Source organism: Eublepharis macularius, chromosome 12 (genome assembly GCF_028583425.1).
Source record: "Eublepharis macularius isolate TG4126 chromosome 12, MPM_Emac_v1.0, whole genome shotgun sequence".
Classification (NCBI taxonomy): domain Eukaryota; kingdom Metazoa; phylum Chordata; class Lepidosauria; order Squamata; family Eublepharidae; genus Eublepharis; species Eublepharis macularius.
Genome location: NC_072801.1, coordinates 55,041,614 through 55,055,024, shown reverse-complemented (window position 1 = coordinate 55,055,024; position 13,411 = coordinate 55,041,614). Strand labels below are relative to the sequence as shown.

Below are 13,411 nucleotides of genomic sequence, written 5' to 3'. Positions count from 1 at the left end.
TTTAAAAAATCCTGCACACAAGGACAGAGGTGCTTTCAGCTGTCTTTTTCTCTTTTGTTCCACACTCTAAAAATGGCAGCTTTTATTTAAAACAAAAGCCAAGCTCCTAGTCCTTAAGATTATATAGTCGCAGACTTAGAACTTGAATGTACTGATAAAATCTCAGACCATCGGATGGGAGTGGGGTTGGTTTTCCCACTTTTGAACCACACTTTGTAGCTGTGACACTCTTTATGTGGCTACTTTTCTCTTGGCATTGGGAGGAGCAGGGGATCATGGATAAGAAGAGTAAGAGAGGAAGCTAGCAGCTCTTCCACTGCATGCGTGATTTCTACACTTTCTAGGAACGTTGGTGGGGGACCATTTAAAATTTCCAAAGGATGACAAATTGTACAAAAGGTGTGTGGTGTGTGGCTAGTTCCCCATGTGCAAAGCAGGAATGACAGTGGCCTCCCGTTAGGATTGCCAGCTCCAGGTTGGGAAATTCCTGGAGATTTGGGAGCTGAAGCCTGGAGAGGGCAGGGTTTGAGGAGGAGAGGGACCTCCACAGGCTATAATGCCATAGAGTCCATACTCCAAAAGCAGCCATTTTCTCTAAGGCCAGGAGATAAATTGTAATTCCAGAAGATCTCCAAACACCACTTGGAAACTGGCAAATCTCCCTCCCTTGCAAGATTGTTTTGACTATAAATTAACCAGGGGTTGTGATGTCCATTCTGCACCTCGGGGATTATTTAATGTTGTGATATTGTTATCCCATTTTTCAGCCAAAAGCTTGGCTCCCTCAGGAGCCAAAATACAGTATTTTGGAGAAGGGCCATGGCTCCGTGCTAAAATAACTGCTTGTCGTTCAGAAGGCCCCAGGTTTGATCTCTGGTACCTGCAGTTAAAAAGACCAGGGAATAGGTTATGTGAAAGAGCTCTGCCTGAGACCCTGGAGAGCTGGTGCCAGTCTGAGGGCCAAGCTACAAGTGACAAATGACACTTGAACAGCAAGTGGATTGAGTGGAGGGCAAGTGAACAGGGAGGGATACACTTGCTGTTCAAGTGTCATTCGTCACTTGTAGCTTGGCCCTGAGTAGACAGTACTGTCCTTCATGGATTAATGGTCTGATGTGTTGTAAGGCAGTTTCAATATAAATGTCAATTAAAATTTCCTTGAGAGGGAATCCTCAATTCCTCAGGAGCGGGGCACTGACTACTTCTTCCCTCATTCCTTCCTCCTTCAAATCTTGAAATTTTTCAGCCCCACAGATTCTACTGTCAGACTGTAACTTGACACGGAGATTGTACGTTCTTTTGTGCCTCCAACGTAAATTGTACTCTGTTGTGGAACTTGACTGCCCTCCGTCAGGGCCAATGGTTCCTCTCATCCTGGAAAAAATGAGAATCTCTTTCTTTTCAACACTAGTATTCCTTACAAGTCCTGCTTCTCTGAACACCCCCTGAGATATTTTGGCACCTGAGGCAGAAAAATCATAAGATGCCTCTCGGAAAATTCTATAGAATTTAATGATTTGCTCCTCTTCAGTGGCAACTGTAATTTGAAACTTGCATCTCTTTACCTCACGACAGAAAAGGCTGTCCCTTAAATATATATATAAAGGGCCTTGCCAGTCTGACCACACTGCCTCTTGCCCTTTTCTAGCCTGACACCCCCTTCTTCTGTCTCCTCACCCCCATTCCCACCCAGATCATTCGTGCTTCGACACCCTCTTCCACTTTGAGGACATGCAAGAGATCATAAAGAACTTCGTGGTGATCCATGTGGACGCGCCGGGCATGGAGGAGGGTGCCCCGGCCTTCCCTCTGGGGTGAGCCTTCCAGCCCCCACTCCCGTCCCACCCTCTTGGTCGGGTGTGATGGGGACACCATCCAGCTGTCTAACACAGACCCTGCTGTCTGCTTCTTTGCCTAGGTATCAGTATCCTTCGCTGGACCAGCTGGCTGACATGATACCCTGCATCCTGCAATATGTCAAGTGAGTCTGGTTGAGATAATGTGGGAGGAGTGTTGGGGTTCAATGCAAGTACATCATCTGGTGAGGAGCATTTTGGATCTTCCATTAGCATCTGAAAAGAAATGGCTCGCTCTGGAAGGTGGATTCAGAATCTGCATATCACATAAAGTAACTTGGGGACTGTGCAAACATTGAAAGATACTGCCTCCTACTCTGCTAATAAGGTCACTCACTTTTTTCATGAAAGAGGCTGAGGGACTTTAGCAGCTGTTTGATGTGGAAAATTCAACAGGTACAGCTTTTCCAATATAAAGATGTCATGGTGGAGTGGGCTATACAGGGGTACCAAGTCCCTTTACTCTCCCAGAGGGAGCAGGGGGAGACCTGGCACTCACTTTTTTCTTCTCTTCACACATGCATGCTCCTGGTGGCAATGTGACGATGTCACTTCTAGAAGTGACATTGTCACATCAACTGTGGGAGCACTCCTGCATTCTGCACGGGGGCTGATTCTTTGATAATTGGCCTGTTTGGGGCCAAAATCGGCCCCAAGTGAAGTGTAGGAGCACTTCTGGGGCTGGCGCAACGACGTCACTTCCGGAAGGGACATAATTGAATCCACTGGGAGTGTGCACATCACACATGTTCCCAAGGTGCTTGCCAGTGGTGGGCGATCTCCAAGCAGCTCAAAACCTCCCACCAGTCGATTACCCGCCACCAGCAGGCACCCGGGATCCCATAGGGATGTGTCTTTTGCTTCATGCTGACCTGCTGAAGGAATCTTTCAGAGACAGAAGCCACAGTGTTAACCTGTTCCATTTTTATCACATGCCAGACCTCCACTGAGTTCTTAAAATTAAGAAGAGCATTCTTCTGATCGAGGAGACCCTGGCCACTTCCTGCAGAATTCACTCATTCCCAGCCTTTTAAAGGCGCCCCATGCATTTCTACTCCTCTTCCCTTGTGAAGTTCAGGGAAGAACCCACCTCTGGGATCTCAGTTACTTTCTGTCCGGGTCCCACTCTCTGGAGTTGTGGATGCGGGCTACAAGTCCCAACTTGTTCCAGACCTCAGAATCAAAAGCTCCTCCTCATGGCAGTCTTTCCTTTTGTTTTGTGTCATTATTATCATTGCTGTATAAGCTTACAAGTCACTTTACGTAAAAGGAAGAAGGTTATGGAGATGCAAGATAAATATATAGAGATTGCAGTATAACTCACTCTTGTTCCAGAGGACCATTTAAAATACCCAGGGGGGTCTGGGAGCTCCTGCTTCTCTGTATATTTTGTAATGTCCTTCCCCCTTCCTCCCCTGCAGCTTCACAAGCATCATTGGAATTGGAGTGGGGGCTGGCGCATACGTCCTGGCACGTTACAGTGTAAGTCACTGGGGAGAGAGGAGGGTGGTTACCTAGCACTGGCTGTGGGAGAGAGGGCATATTAAAAGAAATGTCTGCCATGCCAAACGGATGTGGTAAGATCACTTCATGGGAATAAGGCCTTGGAGCAGACCTGTGAGGACAGACAGCCTCGGGGTTCATACTAGGCCACAGGACTGCAGAGCCCTGCCAAGGTGGACGCTGGATTATTGGTTGAACTGAGACGTGGTAGGGAGTTGAGTCTGACATCTGAAAGCTGGTATCATGCTGGAGTTAGGACAGTGAGCTACAGGATTGCGTTCAAATCCCAGAGGAGCCATAAACTCACTGGACAGAGTTAGATAAGCCACTGTCTGTTTGCCTCGGATGCCTGAAGATGACAATCCTGAACTATTTTGCAAGGAGTCCTGCATTCGCACAGACGAAGATGTTGGAGCGTTTAGGGAAACTACTAGGCAGGGGCTAGTGGCACATAGTGGCTGTGGCTGAGAGAGAGAGCTGTGGGCCAGGAAGTCACCAGCACAAATCTCACACATATGTCCCCTTTCCACCTAAACTGAGTCCCCTAGGTGACAAATAACAGACATTATAACATTTAAAACATTAAAAGAATATTCAAATGTATATATAGATATTTAACAATAACATGAAAACATAAACATTTGCCATTTTAAAATAGTAAAGAGTCCAGTAGCACCTTAAAGACTAACCAACTTTATTGTAGCATAAGCTTTCGAGAATCACAGGTCTCTTCATCAGACTCTTTACTATTTTGCCACTACAGACTAACATGGCTAACTCCTCTGGGTCTATGCCGTTTTAAAGCCATCTAAGATGTATGTGGGGAGAGGTCATTCTCCACCTCCTGTAGCAGTAAATTTTTTTTAAAATCCTCTTTCTTGTGTTCCTTTTGAACTTACTGCTTCTCAATTTTATTGAGACAAAAAAGAAAAAGAGGCTCCTCCAAACAAATAAGCCTAACAAAATAGGTGGAGAACCACACATGGAGGAAAAAACGGATCTGTAAATACAAACCAATAAATGTGTATTTTATTCTTTGAAAATGTGAAAGTGACTGATCCCTATGTACAAAAGAACTCTGTAATCATAAATAATTAAAAATGGCCGAATCCACACTCATTCACAATCTGCTTATCTTGTGCAGTCGTGGCAATCGGGTTCATTCCGCTACCATGCTGTGCATCATCACATTCACCCTTCCAGTGCATCTTCATGGCGCAATCATTTCTCCACACGCCACTGAGTAAAGCGTTACAGTGGGCGGTTCCATCCTCCGCCGTCAGAATTGACGGCGCACGTCACTTCCCCTTTTTTTTAAAAAAAAAGGTCAATTTTCCGGTATACCGATATTCCGACTTTTAAGAAATGGCAATGTACCCTCCCCCTCATCTTTGATTGGCTCACTTTTTGCTCGTCACAGACCACTTTCTAACAATTGGCTGGTTGGTATGGCGGGCAAATTTGAAATTAGATTGTCACATTAAAGGCATTGTCTGGAAATTCTGCTGTTCAGAGTGGTTTTCTGCTTTTAGTAGTTAACAACATGGATGCTCAGAGTGTGATATTTGTGATGATGGCTCAGATTGTGGTTGGCATGCTTCACAGCACAGCCACGTGACACCACGAGATGATGCACTCTGTCTTTCGCACATGGTAGCATCTCCCACCTGTGTCCTAAGCTTTCAGGAATATATTTGTTTTCCGCACCTGCCGTTTACTGGAGACGATCGTTGTGGGAAATACAGGATTCCTCGGCTTGGCTCCTTGCGCTCTTAAAAATGGCAGGACACAGTAGGGAAACGGCCCCCGTGTGACATGCGCATGCTCCGGTGACCGTTTCTTTCCCCGCGCAAACTGCTGCTCACTACAGTTGGTTTACTGGTATACCGACCTTTCTGCACTGTGCAAAAAAAAAAAAGGCGAGGAGAAAACAGATTTCTGCCACTATCACGTGGTTTGGAAGGAAGGCGCAATTGTGGCGCGGTGATGGTGGGGAACACGCGGAATGGGAAAGCGTGTGAGTATCTGCATGAACAGCGCACTGCTTGCGAAAAAGGCGCAGAAACAGAAAGGAAGTGTGGATTCGGCCAACGTAATATAGCAAACATGTATAACAATAACAACAATTTAAGTCTTTTTTACATGTCAGACTCAAGCCATTACCAAGCTAAGATCATATGGTGCCGTAAGAAATTGTAATGAAATTTTGCAAATTTATGGTGGATAACCGCCCCCGAGGAGGTCTGTTGATGAAACATCAGGTACCTTGCCAGCCCTGCATGTCGGGCGAGTGGGCAGCATCTTCAAGATGACCCAACTTCATTGGCACCACCTAAAAATGTGGACACTTACCTCATGGATGTTCTTTTGGTATTCTGCTTCTCTGCACCTGTTGGATTTTGAAATTGTAGACATCTATACACGAATTGTAATTTATATATAGTGGCTTGGACCAGTCTGTTGTTGTTGTTGTTAATTATTTATTATTATAGAGTTCTTTTGTACATAGGGATCAGTCACTTTCCTATTTTCAAAGAGTAAAATACACATTTATTGGTTTGTATTTACAGATCTTTTTTTCCTCCACATGTGGTTCTCTATCCATTTTATTGGGCAAGCCCCAAGTTCTAACATTTTGGGGGATGAGAGGAGGCTCTCTCCATATCGTTCTCAATTTCATTTATACCTGATCTGAAGAAGTGAGCTGTGACTCACGAAAGCTCATACCCTACCACAAATTTTGTTAGTCTCATAGGTGCTCCTGAACTATAGCTGTTTTATACTGATCATCCCCTTCTGGAACCTTTTCTAGAGTTTATCTTTTTCCTTTTTCAGAAGAGATGACTGGAACACTACATGCAGTCATTATAGAGTTATAGGAGGAAGATATTATAATAGTGGCAGTTTTCTTTTCAGTCCCTTTCCTAATATGTCCCAATGCTGAGTTTCCTCAGCATCAGTCCCTTGTAGCCCTATCCTCTGGTGAGTCACTGCCAATTCAGATCCCCCCACCCCATCCCTCCTTCCCCCACTCCCTCCCCTACAGCTGTCTTATAGAAAATTGTTAGGAATTCTTTTTGTCCCAAGTGGCCTTCCCAAGCCACTCTTTCTCAGCCTGGCTCCGAGTCCAGACTAAATTGGCAATTTCTGCTGATACTCCCTTCCCACTATAGAAGCCCTTCATTTTTTCCTCAGGATTCCCTGTCCCCAAAGAGCACCATTTTGTGGAGATCAGTGGAAGAGAGGAGGCAGGAAAGTTCTGCTCTGCTTATTGAAAATTTAGTCTGGATCCAACCTTCTGCCTCCAATATGTGACAAAAATATTGGTGTTCTTAATGGTTCTCAGGATTATTTAGATCTGATCCGACACATGCATACGCATGAGCTGTAGTACAACTACATGTGGGAGATCACATTTTTAAATCTTCTATTTTTTAATTCCTTGCAAATAGAAAGCCAGCAGAAAAAGGGCTGGGGCAGAACGTTTTTTCTGCCTGCTGTGAAGTGCTTTGAACATGCTGAAGAGCTTGTTTCTATGCTAAAGGTTATGATTCTCCACAGCTCACTCACGCTGACACGGTGGAAGGTTTGGTTCTGATCAACATCGACCCAAATGCCAAGGGCTGGATGGACTGGGCAGCCCACAAGGTGAGGCTGGAGGGAGGGGTGGCATATCTTGTCTGTTACTCTTCCTCTGAAATTGCAAGAGACGAACGTATGTCAAGTTAACATAGAGTGCAATTTTTTTGCGCTGAGACTGAGGGAAGGAGGGGAGAAACTATCAATGTGTCTTACATCAGAAGATGGAGCCCCATCTAGTTGTACTTGGAGGGGTCACCTAATTGATCCAAACTGACCCATCTGTTCCAGCCATTCTCGATTCATGTCAATATTTGCAGGCATAAACTGGCATGTTGCTTGCAATTATAACATTTATATATGGCTTCGCACCAGTCCTGAGGTTTTAAATTACCAGGAGGTGCAATTCATTCCCTCCATCCCACACAAAAGCCCAGTTACATAGAAGCAGAGCAGGTGGCAACATTTTCCCCCCAGATTCTGTTTATTGTTTTCAAAATCACCAACAATACAAATAACTTTTACAAGAATAGGTATCTATAAACAATTATTACATTCAGTATGTTTTCTAAATTATTATACATTCACACAATCATAAATAACATATATTTACAATTCATATACAATCATTTAGCAATTATTATATCTTACTGTATTGCATATTCATCCTGTTATGTGCTATTGTATCTGAGCATGGGGAAGTGGATGTGTATAACTCGTAGTGGATATATAGAGGAATTATATACTTCCAATTTACCACAGATCTAGATCTTTAAGTCTTTGGGGGATTTCTTGTTGTTCCATTAGGTATTCTAAGCAAGTCATTTGATGAGGTTAGCTGCTAAAGACCCCCCCCCCCGGGGGGGGCTCGTCCTCACCCTTTTTTCCCAGGAGGAGGGAAAAGTGACTTTCTTGAAAGAAGTGCAGAGGCCAAAACATTTCTCAAAGCAGTACCTCAGATGTGGAGGACTGACTCCTTTATCTTAGTAGAGTCAGGGGAGGGGCTGCATTAATTCAATAGACCCTGTACTTAAGCTCATCAGCAACCTCTTTGTGGTTACCTCACTGTTCCAGGGGCAAGCTACAGAAAGAAAGTTGTGGGAATCAGTCATGGTGACCCCAGCCGTTAGATTCTGGTTGAGGAAATAAAGATCAGAGTCTCGGAGATCTTTACCTGCCTGTAGAGAAATGAGCTGACTCCCAAATTTTCTCCCTATGGCCATAAATCTGTGTGAGCCAACCTTGTGTAGTGGGAAGAGTGTCAGCACTAGGATCTGGGACACCCAAGTTCGAATCCCCGCTCTGTCATGGAAGCTCACTGAGTGACCTTGAGCCAATCACTATTCCCTCTCAGCCTAATGTGCTTCATAGTGTTGTTGTGAGGAGGAAGAGGAGAGAATGATTTTGTAAACCCCTTTGGGGTATCCACTGGGGAGGAAAGCAGAGTAAAAATACATAAACAATAAACATCTTGAACAGAGTGTTGATTTTCCATCTCATCTTGGTTTTTCTCTACAGCTGACCGGCCTTACATCTTCCATCTCTGAGATGATTATGGGACATCTCTTCAGTACAGTAAGTGTGTGCAGAAGTGGGCTGCAGTCTGCATGTGGAGAAGGAAGGCAGGGAAAGGGTGGTAACATGCTAAGTGTAGCAAAATAAGAATTTTGTAAGATAGAATTGAAATGGGTCTTTAAACTCATATAGTTTTAATTTGGTGGTAGTGTACTAGTACTAGTTTTGATTCAATTGGCTTTTTTGTTCAATCTTCTTCAGTTCCCCTCTTTATTTCAGCCCCTGTCCCACATGGTATTTGTTTGATCTCCAGCAAAGCTGTTGTGGTGGTAAAAGTCAACTCCATCCTCCCTTTTTCACCAGAAGAAAAGCTGGTTGGTCCCAACTTACTGCCACCAATATACATGATTCCTGAGGAGGAGCTGTGTTAGTCTGTTGCAAAAGAAATAAAACAGGAGTCTCGTGGTACTCTACAGGCTACATTTTTTAAAATTCTGTCATGAGCTTTCAAGGGCTAAAGCCCTGTGTGACTCATCTGATGAGCTCTAGTCGGGTCATTTCATAGAAAAAGAGCTGGAGGAACTTATTAGCATAACTCATTAGCATATGCCATGCCCCTTGACATCACCGGAAGTGTGCTATTAGCATAACTGATTTGCATGTGCCACACCCCCTGACATCACTTATCCTAGCTGTTTTGGACCCAATCCTGGCCATTCAGGGCCGAAATTGGGCCCAAAATGGCAAAAAGAGGCTGAAAATGGCCAAAAAGGGGCCCAAAATGGTCAGGATTGGGCCGCTGCTGAGCGGGGGAGTGATCCACCACCCATCAGAGGCCCAATCCACACCATTTCGGCCCCAATCCAGGCCCAAATGGGCCCAAAATGGCTGAGAGTCAGGTGGGCGGGGCCACCTGTCATGTGACCTCTTTGGGGAACTGCTGGAACTGTGTTCCTGCACGTTCCCCCTCAAAATGAGCCCTGGCTCTAGTCCATGCAAGCTGATCCTAGATGTAAAAGTTGTTACTCTTCAAAGTGCTGCAAGATTTTTGGGTTTTGATGTATATGAGTTAATGGATAACATAACCAAAAAAGGAACTATGTTCAACTTTGTGAAACAGCCTGTACCCCGTTTAGTGAACTTCTAGATGTGCAAGTATTTTCTTTTCACTTCAGTTTGTCATCTTTAATTTATTCTCATGTTGATAATTATTTTTGCTGTAATTATTAGTCAAGGAAGAGAAAAAATGCCTTCAGAAGTAAATTAATAGAGAGTAATATAAGCCAAGAAGCAGGCCTCTGCCCTGACAAGTTTACAAATCCATTTCCAGAGATGGAGTTATAATAGGAGGTAGGAAGGCAAGAACAGTGTGAAAGGATTTGAGTAGATGCTATTACATGTATTTTGGCTTAATTTCTGAGGAGATGATTCATACAAGAACCATCACTGGTGCCTGATTGTTTTTTGGTCTGAAAAGCAGATAAAAATATAAGGAAAAAATAGTGCATGATGCAAGCAACATATGAGCATATACTGCACGTATGTGCCTGATTCCGCTTCACAAAAGAATCAGAAGTTTGCCATATTCTCTTGTGTGAGCTCCACAGAAATGAGGTGAACCTATTCGTTTTGATGAGGCTTGTCAGAATTCCCAAACATATTTATGCTCATAATGGATTAGTCTCCCATCTGAATGGAGTCCAAAATCTGCTGCTTGGCAGCCACCGCATCTCACCTGACAGCAGAACCAACTGGCAAGAGAAGGCTTCTTTTGCACTCCCACAAGTTCCTTTGCATGAACGAAGGACTGAGACACTTAGGGTGCCCAGTCAACTGCCAAGTTCAGTTAGTGACTTGCATAACTTTCTTGACCCTGCCAGTATTAACAATAGGAGATGTTTGAGTCGGGGTGAGTGGAAGAAGAGAACTGTCACAGAGTCAGTTTTGGTTACCTCAGTAATCAGAACTCAGCTCCAGAGCCAGAGCGCTGCCTATTTTGCAAACTTGAAGCAAATGAATGCCAATGACTTTCTTTCTCTAAACAAGGAAGAGTTGGGTTTGATGTCCAACTGTGCATCTCTGAAAAGAAAAACCCATCCATTTGGATTTCATGTTTGTGAGAGGACTGGTTGGTGTGTTCTGAACTGTTGCAAAATTTAATTTACAATTGGATAGCCCGATGACCAGGAAAAGAAAGGGGGGGGGGAACCCCTCTTTTAATACAATCTTAATGTGCAGAAATCATCAGGCAATGTTTTGCTTGGCCAGTAAAGAAGTGTTATCACCCACTAAGCTCTATGGGCCTGTTGAAAAGCTGGCAACTATAGAAAGCAAGAGGGTATATAGGAGCGCTGAGGCTACGGCAGTAACGCTTCCTCTCCCTGCTCTCCTCCAGGAGGAACTTTCCAAGAACACTGAGATGGTGCAACAACAGCGGGAAATCCTGAGTCATGCGACCAATCTGCCTAATATTCAGCTCTACTGGAGTAGCTACAACAGGTACGGGGGGGGGGGGGGAGAAGAAGAGGCCTGAGAGAGTGGCAAAATAGGGGTTGGCATTCGGAAGTGGGAGGGATAAAAAGGAAGAAAATGCAAATAGGGAGATGTCCTTTTCTCCCTTTTCTTCCAATTCAGGGTGTTCCCAAACTTCTGCTACGTGAGGGTGGGGTAGGAGGGAGTTGAATTCATCATCCAGTCTTGCAGTGAAGGAAATATCCGCCCCAAAAGCAGCACGGCCCCTGCATTTTTGCCTGAGAGCTGATTCATACATTACAAAGTTCATGTGGCACACGAATGAAAGTCACCGGGAATCTGGGATCAAGTGTGCCCTAGCTGGGAATTTAATTCACAGGCACGCAGAGGCCCAGTTCAGAAATGGGATGCAGTCCATGAAGAGAGGGGCTTCAGCCTGCCCCCTCTGCTCTGCTGTTTTCCCAACCTAAACCAGCTGCAAGGAGACACAAATTGCTCTGCTGGAGAAACTTACACGGGCTGTTTCAGCCTCCTCTGAAGGGGAGCCCCCCCTGGAGTTTTCTGGGTAAGCTCAGGCCAGTCAGTCTCTCACAGGGTGGTTGTGAGGATAAAATGGAGGAACGGAGAACACTGTTGTAAGCAGTTTTAAATCCCTACTGGGGGAAAAAGTAGGGTATTAATAAATAATATAATAGTATTAATAATAATTGGGAAGGAGAAGTCAGGCCCATTCAGAACTACTAAACCTCTCCCTGCCACACCTGTGGCAGGGAGGGCACCCGTCAAGCTTGGGAGCTGGCGACTGTAGAACTAGGGTCAGGTAACAAGGAAAATGCAAGACCGAGCTTTGAGACTAGGAGAAGGCAGGAGCAGAGGGAGGGAAATAGGAAGAGGATTGCTCATGGAGAGAGCTGATCGTTAGAAAAATGCTTACTGTTTTCCTTTCTTTTCTATACAGTCGCAGAGACCTGAGCCTGGAGCGTGGCGGAGACATCACCTTCAAGTAGGTCAACCTCCTGGCCTTCCTTCTTTCCTTCATCCACTTCATCCTTCTTTCCTTCATCTACTCTGAGGCAGGCATTTGGCCTCAGGTTGATCAACATGGGCAGTTTCTCCTGCCCCACTGTCTCTAATGATAGGGAGAGCCACCTTGTAGATGTGTGTGACAGACACAGGAGCCCTGCCAGACAAATCATGTTCTCTAGATGATTTTTCAAGTGGTCATTGCAAACTTGTCCTATCACTTTAATTCAGAAAAGATGCTGAAAGAATAGCAAAAGACTTGGGCTTTTTTATCCTGTCCTTCCCAAGGGAGATGATTTGAATCCACATGAATTATGTCAGTATTTGGAATGGGCATCAGTGACTTGTTGTGGAAGAAAGAATGGACATGAGATTTCTTTTTCATTCTCTGTCAGTTCTTGCCCCAGCACTAAGAAAAAGGTACATAAATAGGGTTGCCAGCTAACTAGGAAAAGCAATCTGGCTTGATTCCTGTGCCTTTAATGCCATCTTGATTTACAGAAATCAGCATGTGCTGTTGATGTCTGTAAATTGCTGCTGTTAAACACACAAGAGTATTTACTGGCTTGAAAGTTGGCAACTTCATATATGTGTGGCATTTGCATTGAAAGAATTATATAAATAAGAGGGGGAAAAAACAGAATCATTTTTCTTTAATTTGCATCGTCTCCAAGCAATTTCTGCTTTTTTAGCTGTTCATGTAATTAATCATGTTCTCGATTAATTAGCAGCAAGCCTGCTCCAATTTTCAAAATGTTTTTTTAATCCCCAAACAGAGACTTATTTGGATGATTAATTAATTCAAAATAAAAGGTGTGACCTTGTGAACAGCCCCAGAGGTAGTCAGTTGTCCTCCTCCCAACCCAGAAAGAGACTAAGAATAGAATGTGCTTAGATTAGGTCTGAAGTAAAGCCATCTCCTACCGTTGTTTCTTTTTTGACTGGTCCCTGCTCACAGTGCCTCACGGATTGGGCCTCCTTAGACAATGGCCTGGGCCCCAGCACCACACAAAGGCCGATTCCCAAGCTCCGACCCCGCCACCACTTCCCTGCTTCTCACATCCACTGCCTGCCTGCATGTCTGATCCCTCTCAGGATGAGTGTGTGTTAGGGTTGCCAGGTCCATGTTGGGAAATTCCTGGAGATTTGGGGGGCAGAGCCTGAAGAGGGTGTGGTTGGGGGAGAGGAGGGGCCTCAGTGGGGTATAATTCCGTAGAGTTCACTCTTCAAAGCAGCCATTTTCTCCAGGGGAACTGATCTCTGTTGCCTGGAGATCAGTTGTAACTCTGGGAGATCGCCAGCTATCACCTGGAGGCTGATTAACAAGCCTAGTGTGTGTCCAGTGGTGAGGAGCAGGAGCCACCCCCTCGTGTGCTTGGAAGGGGAAGGAAGGTCCACTGGAAAAGTGACTTGTTAATGGTCCCCCCAAACCTGCAGCCAGCAATGCCTGCTTATTCTGTTGG

General features: G+C 44.8%; 1 protein-coding gene across 5 annotated transcripts in view; it reads left to right on the top strand.

Moving 5' to 3' along the window:
- NDRG2 (NDRG family member 2) overlaps window positions 1-13,411 on the top strand; it is a 38,225-nt gene that overhangs the window by 15,356 nt on the left and 9,458 nt on the right. For 4 of the 5 annotated variants that reach the window (XM_054992605.1, XM_054992603.1, XM_054992606.1 and 1 more), the window contains 7 exons: window positions 1,694-1,814; window positions 1,919-1,981; window positions 3,278-3,338; window positions 6,921-7,007; window positions 8,457-8,513; window positions 10,849-10,952; window positions 11,884-11,928. In XM_054992605.1, the coding sequence (XP_054848580.1) occupies window positions 1,694-1,814; window positions 1,919-1,981; window positions 3,278-3,338; window positions 6,921-7,007; window positions 8,457-8,513; window positions 10,849-10,952; window positions 11,884-11,928 (538 nt within the window). The remainder of the gene's footprint in view (window positions 1-1,693; window positions 1,815-1,918; window positions 1,982-3,277; window positions 3,339-6,920; window positions 7,008-8,456; window positions 8,514-10,848; window positions 10,953-11,883; window positions 11,929-13,411) is intronic. The other variant, XM_054992607.1, reaches the window with a different exon arrangement.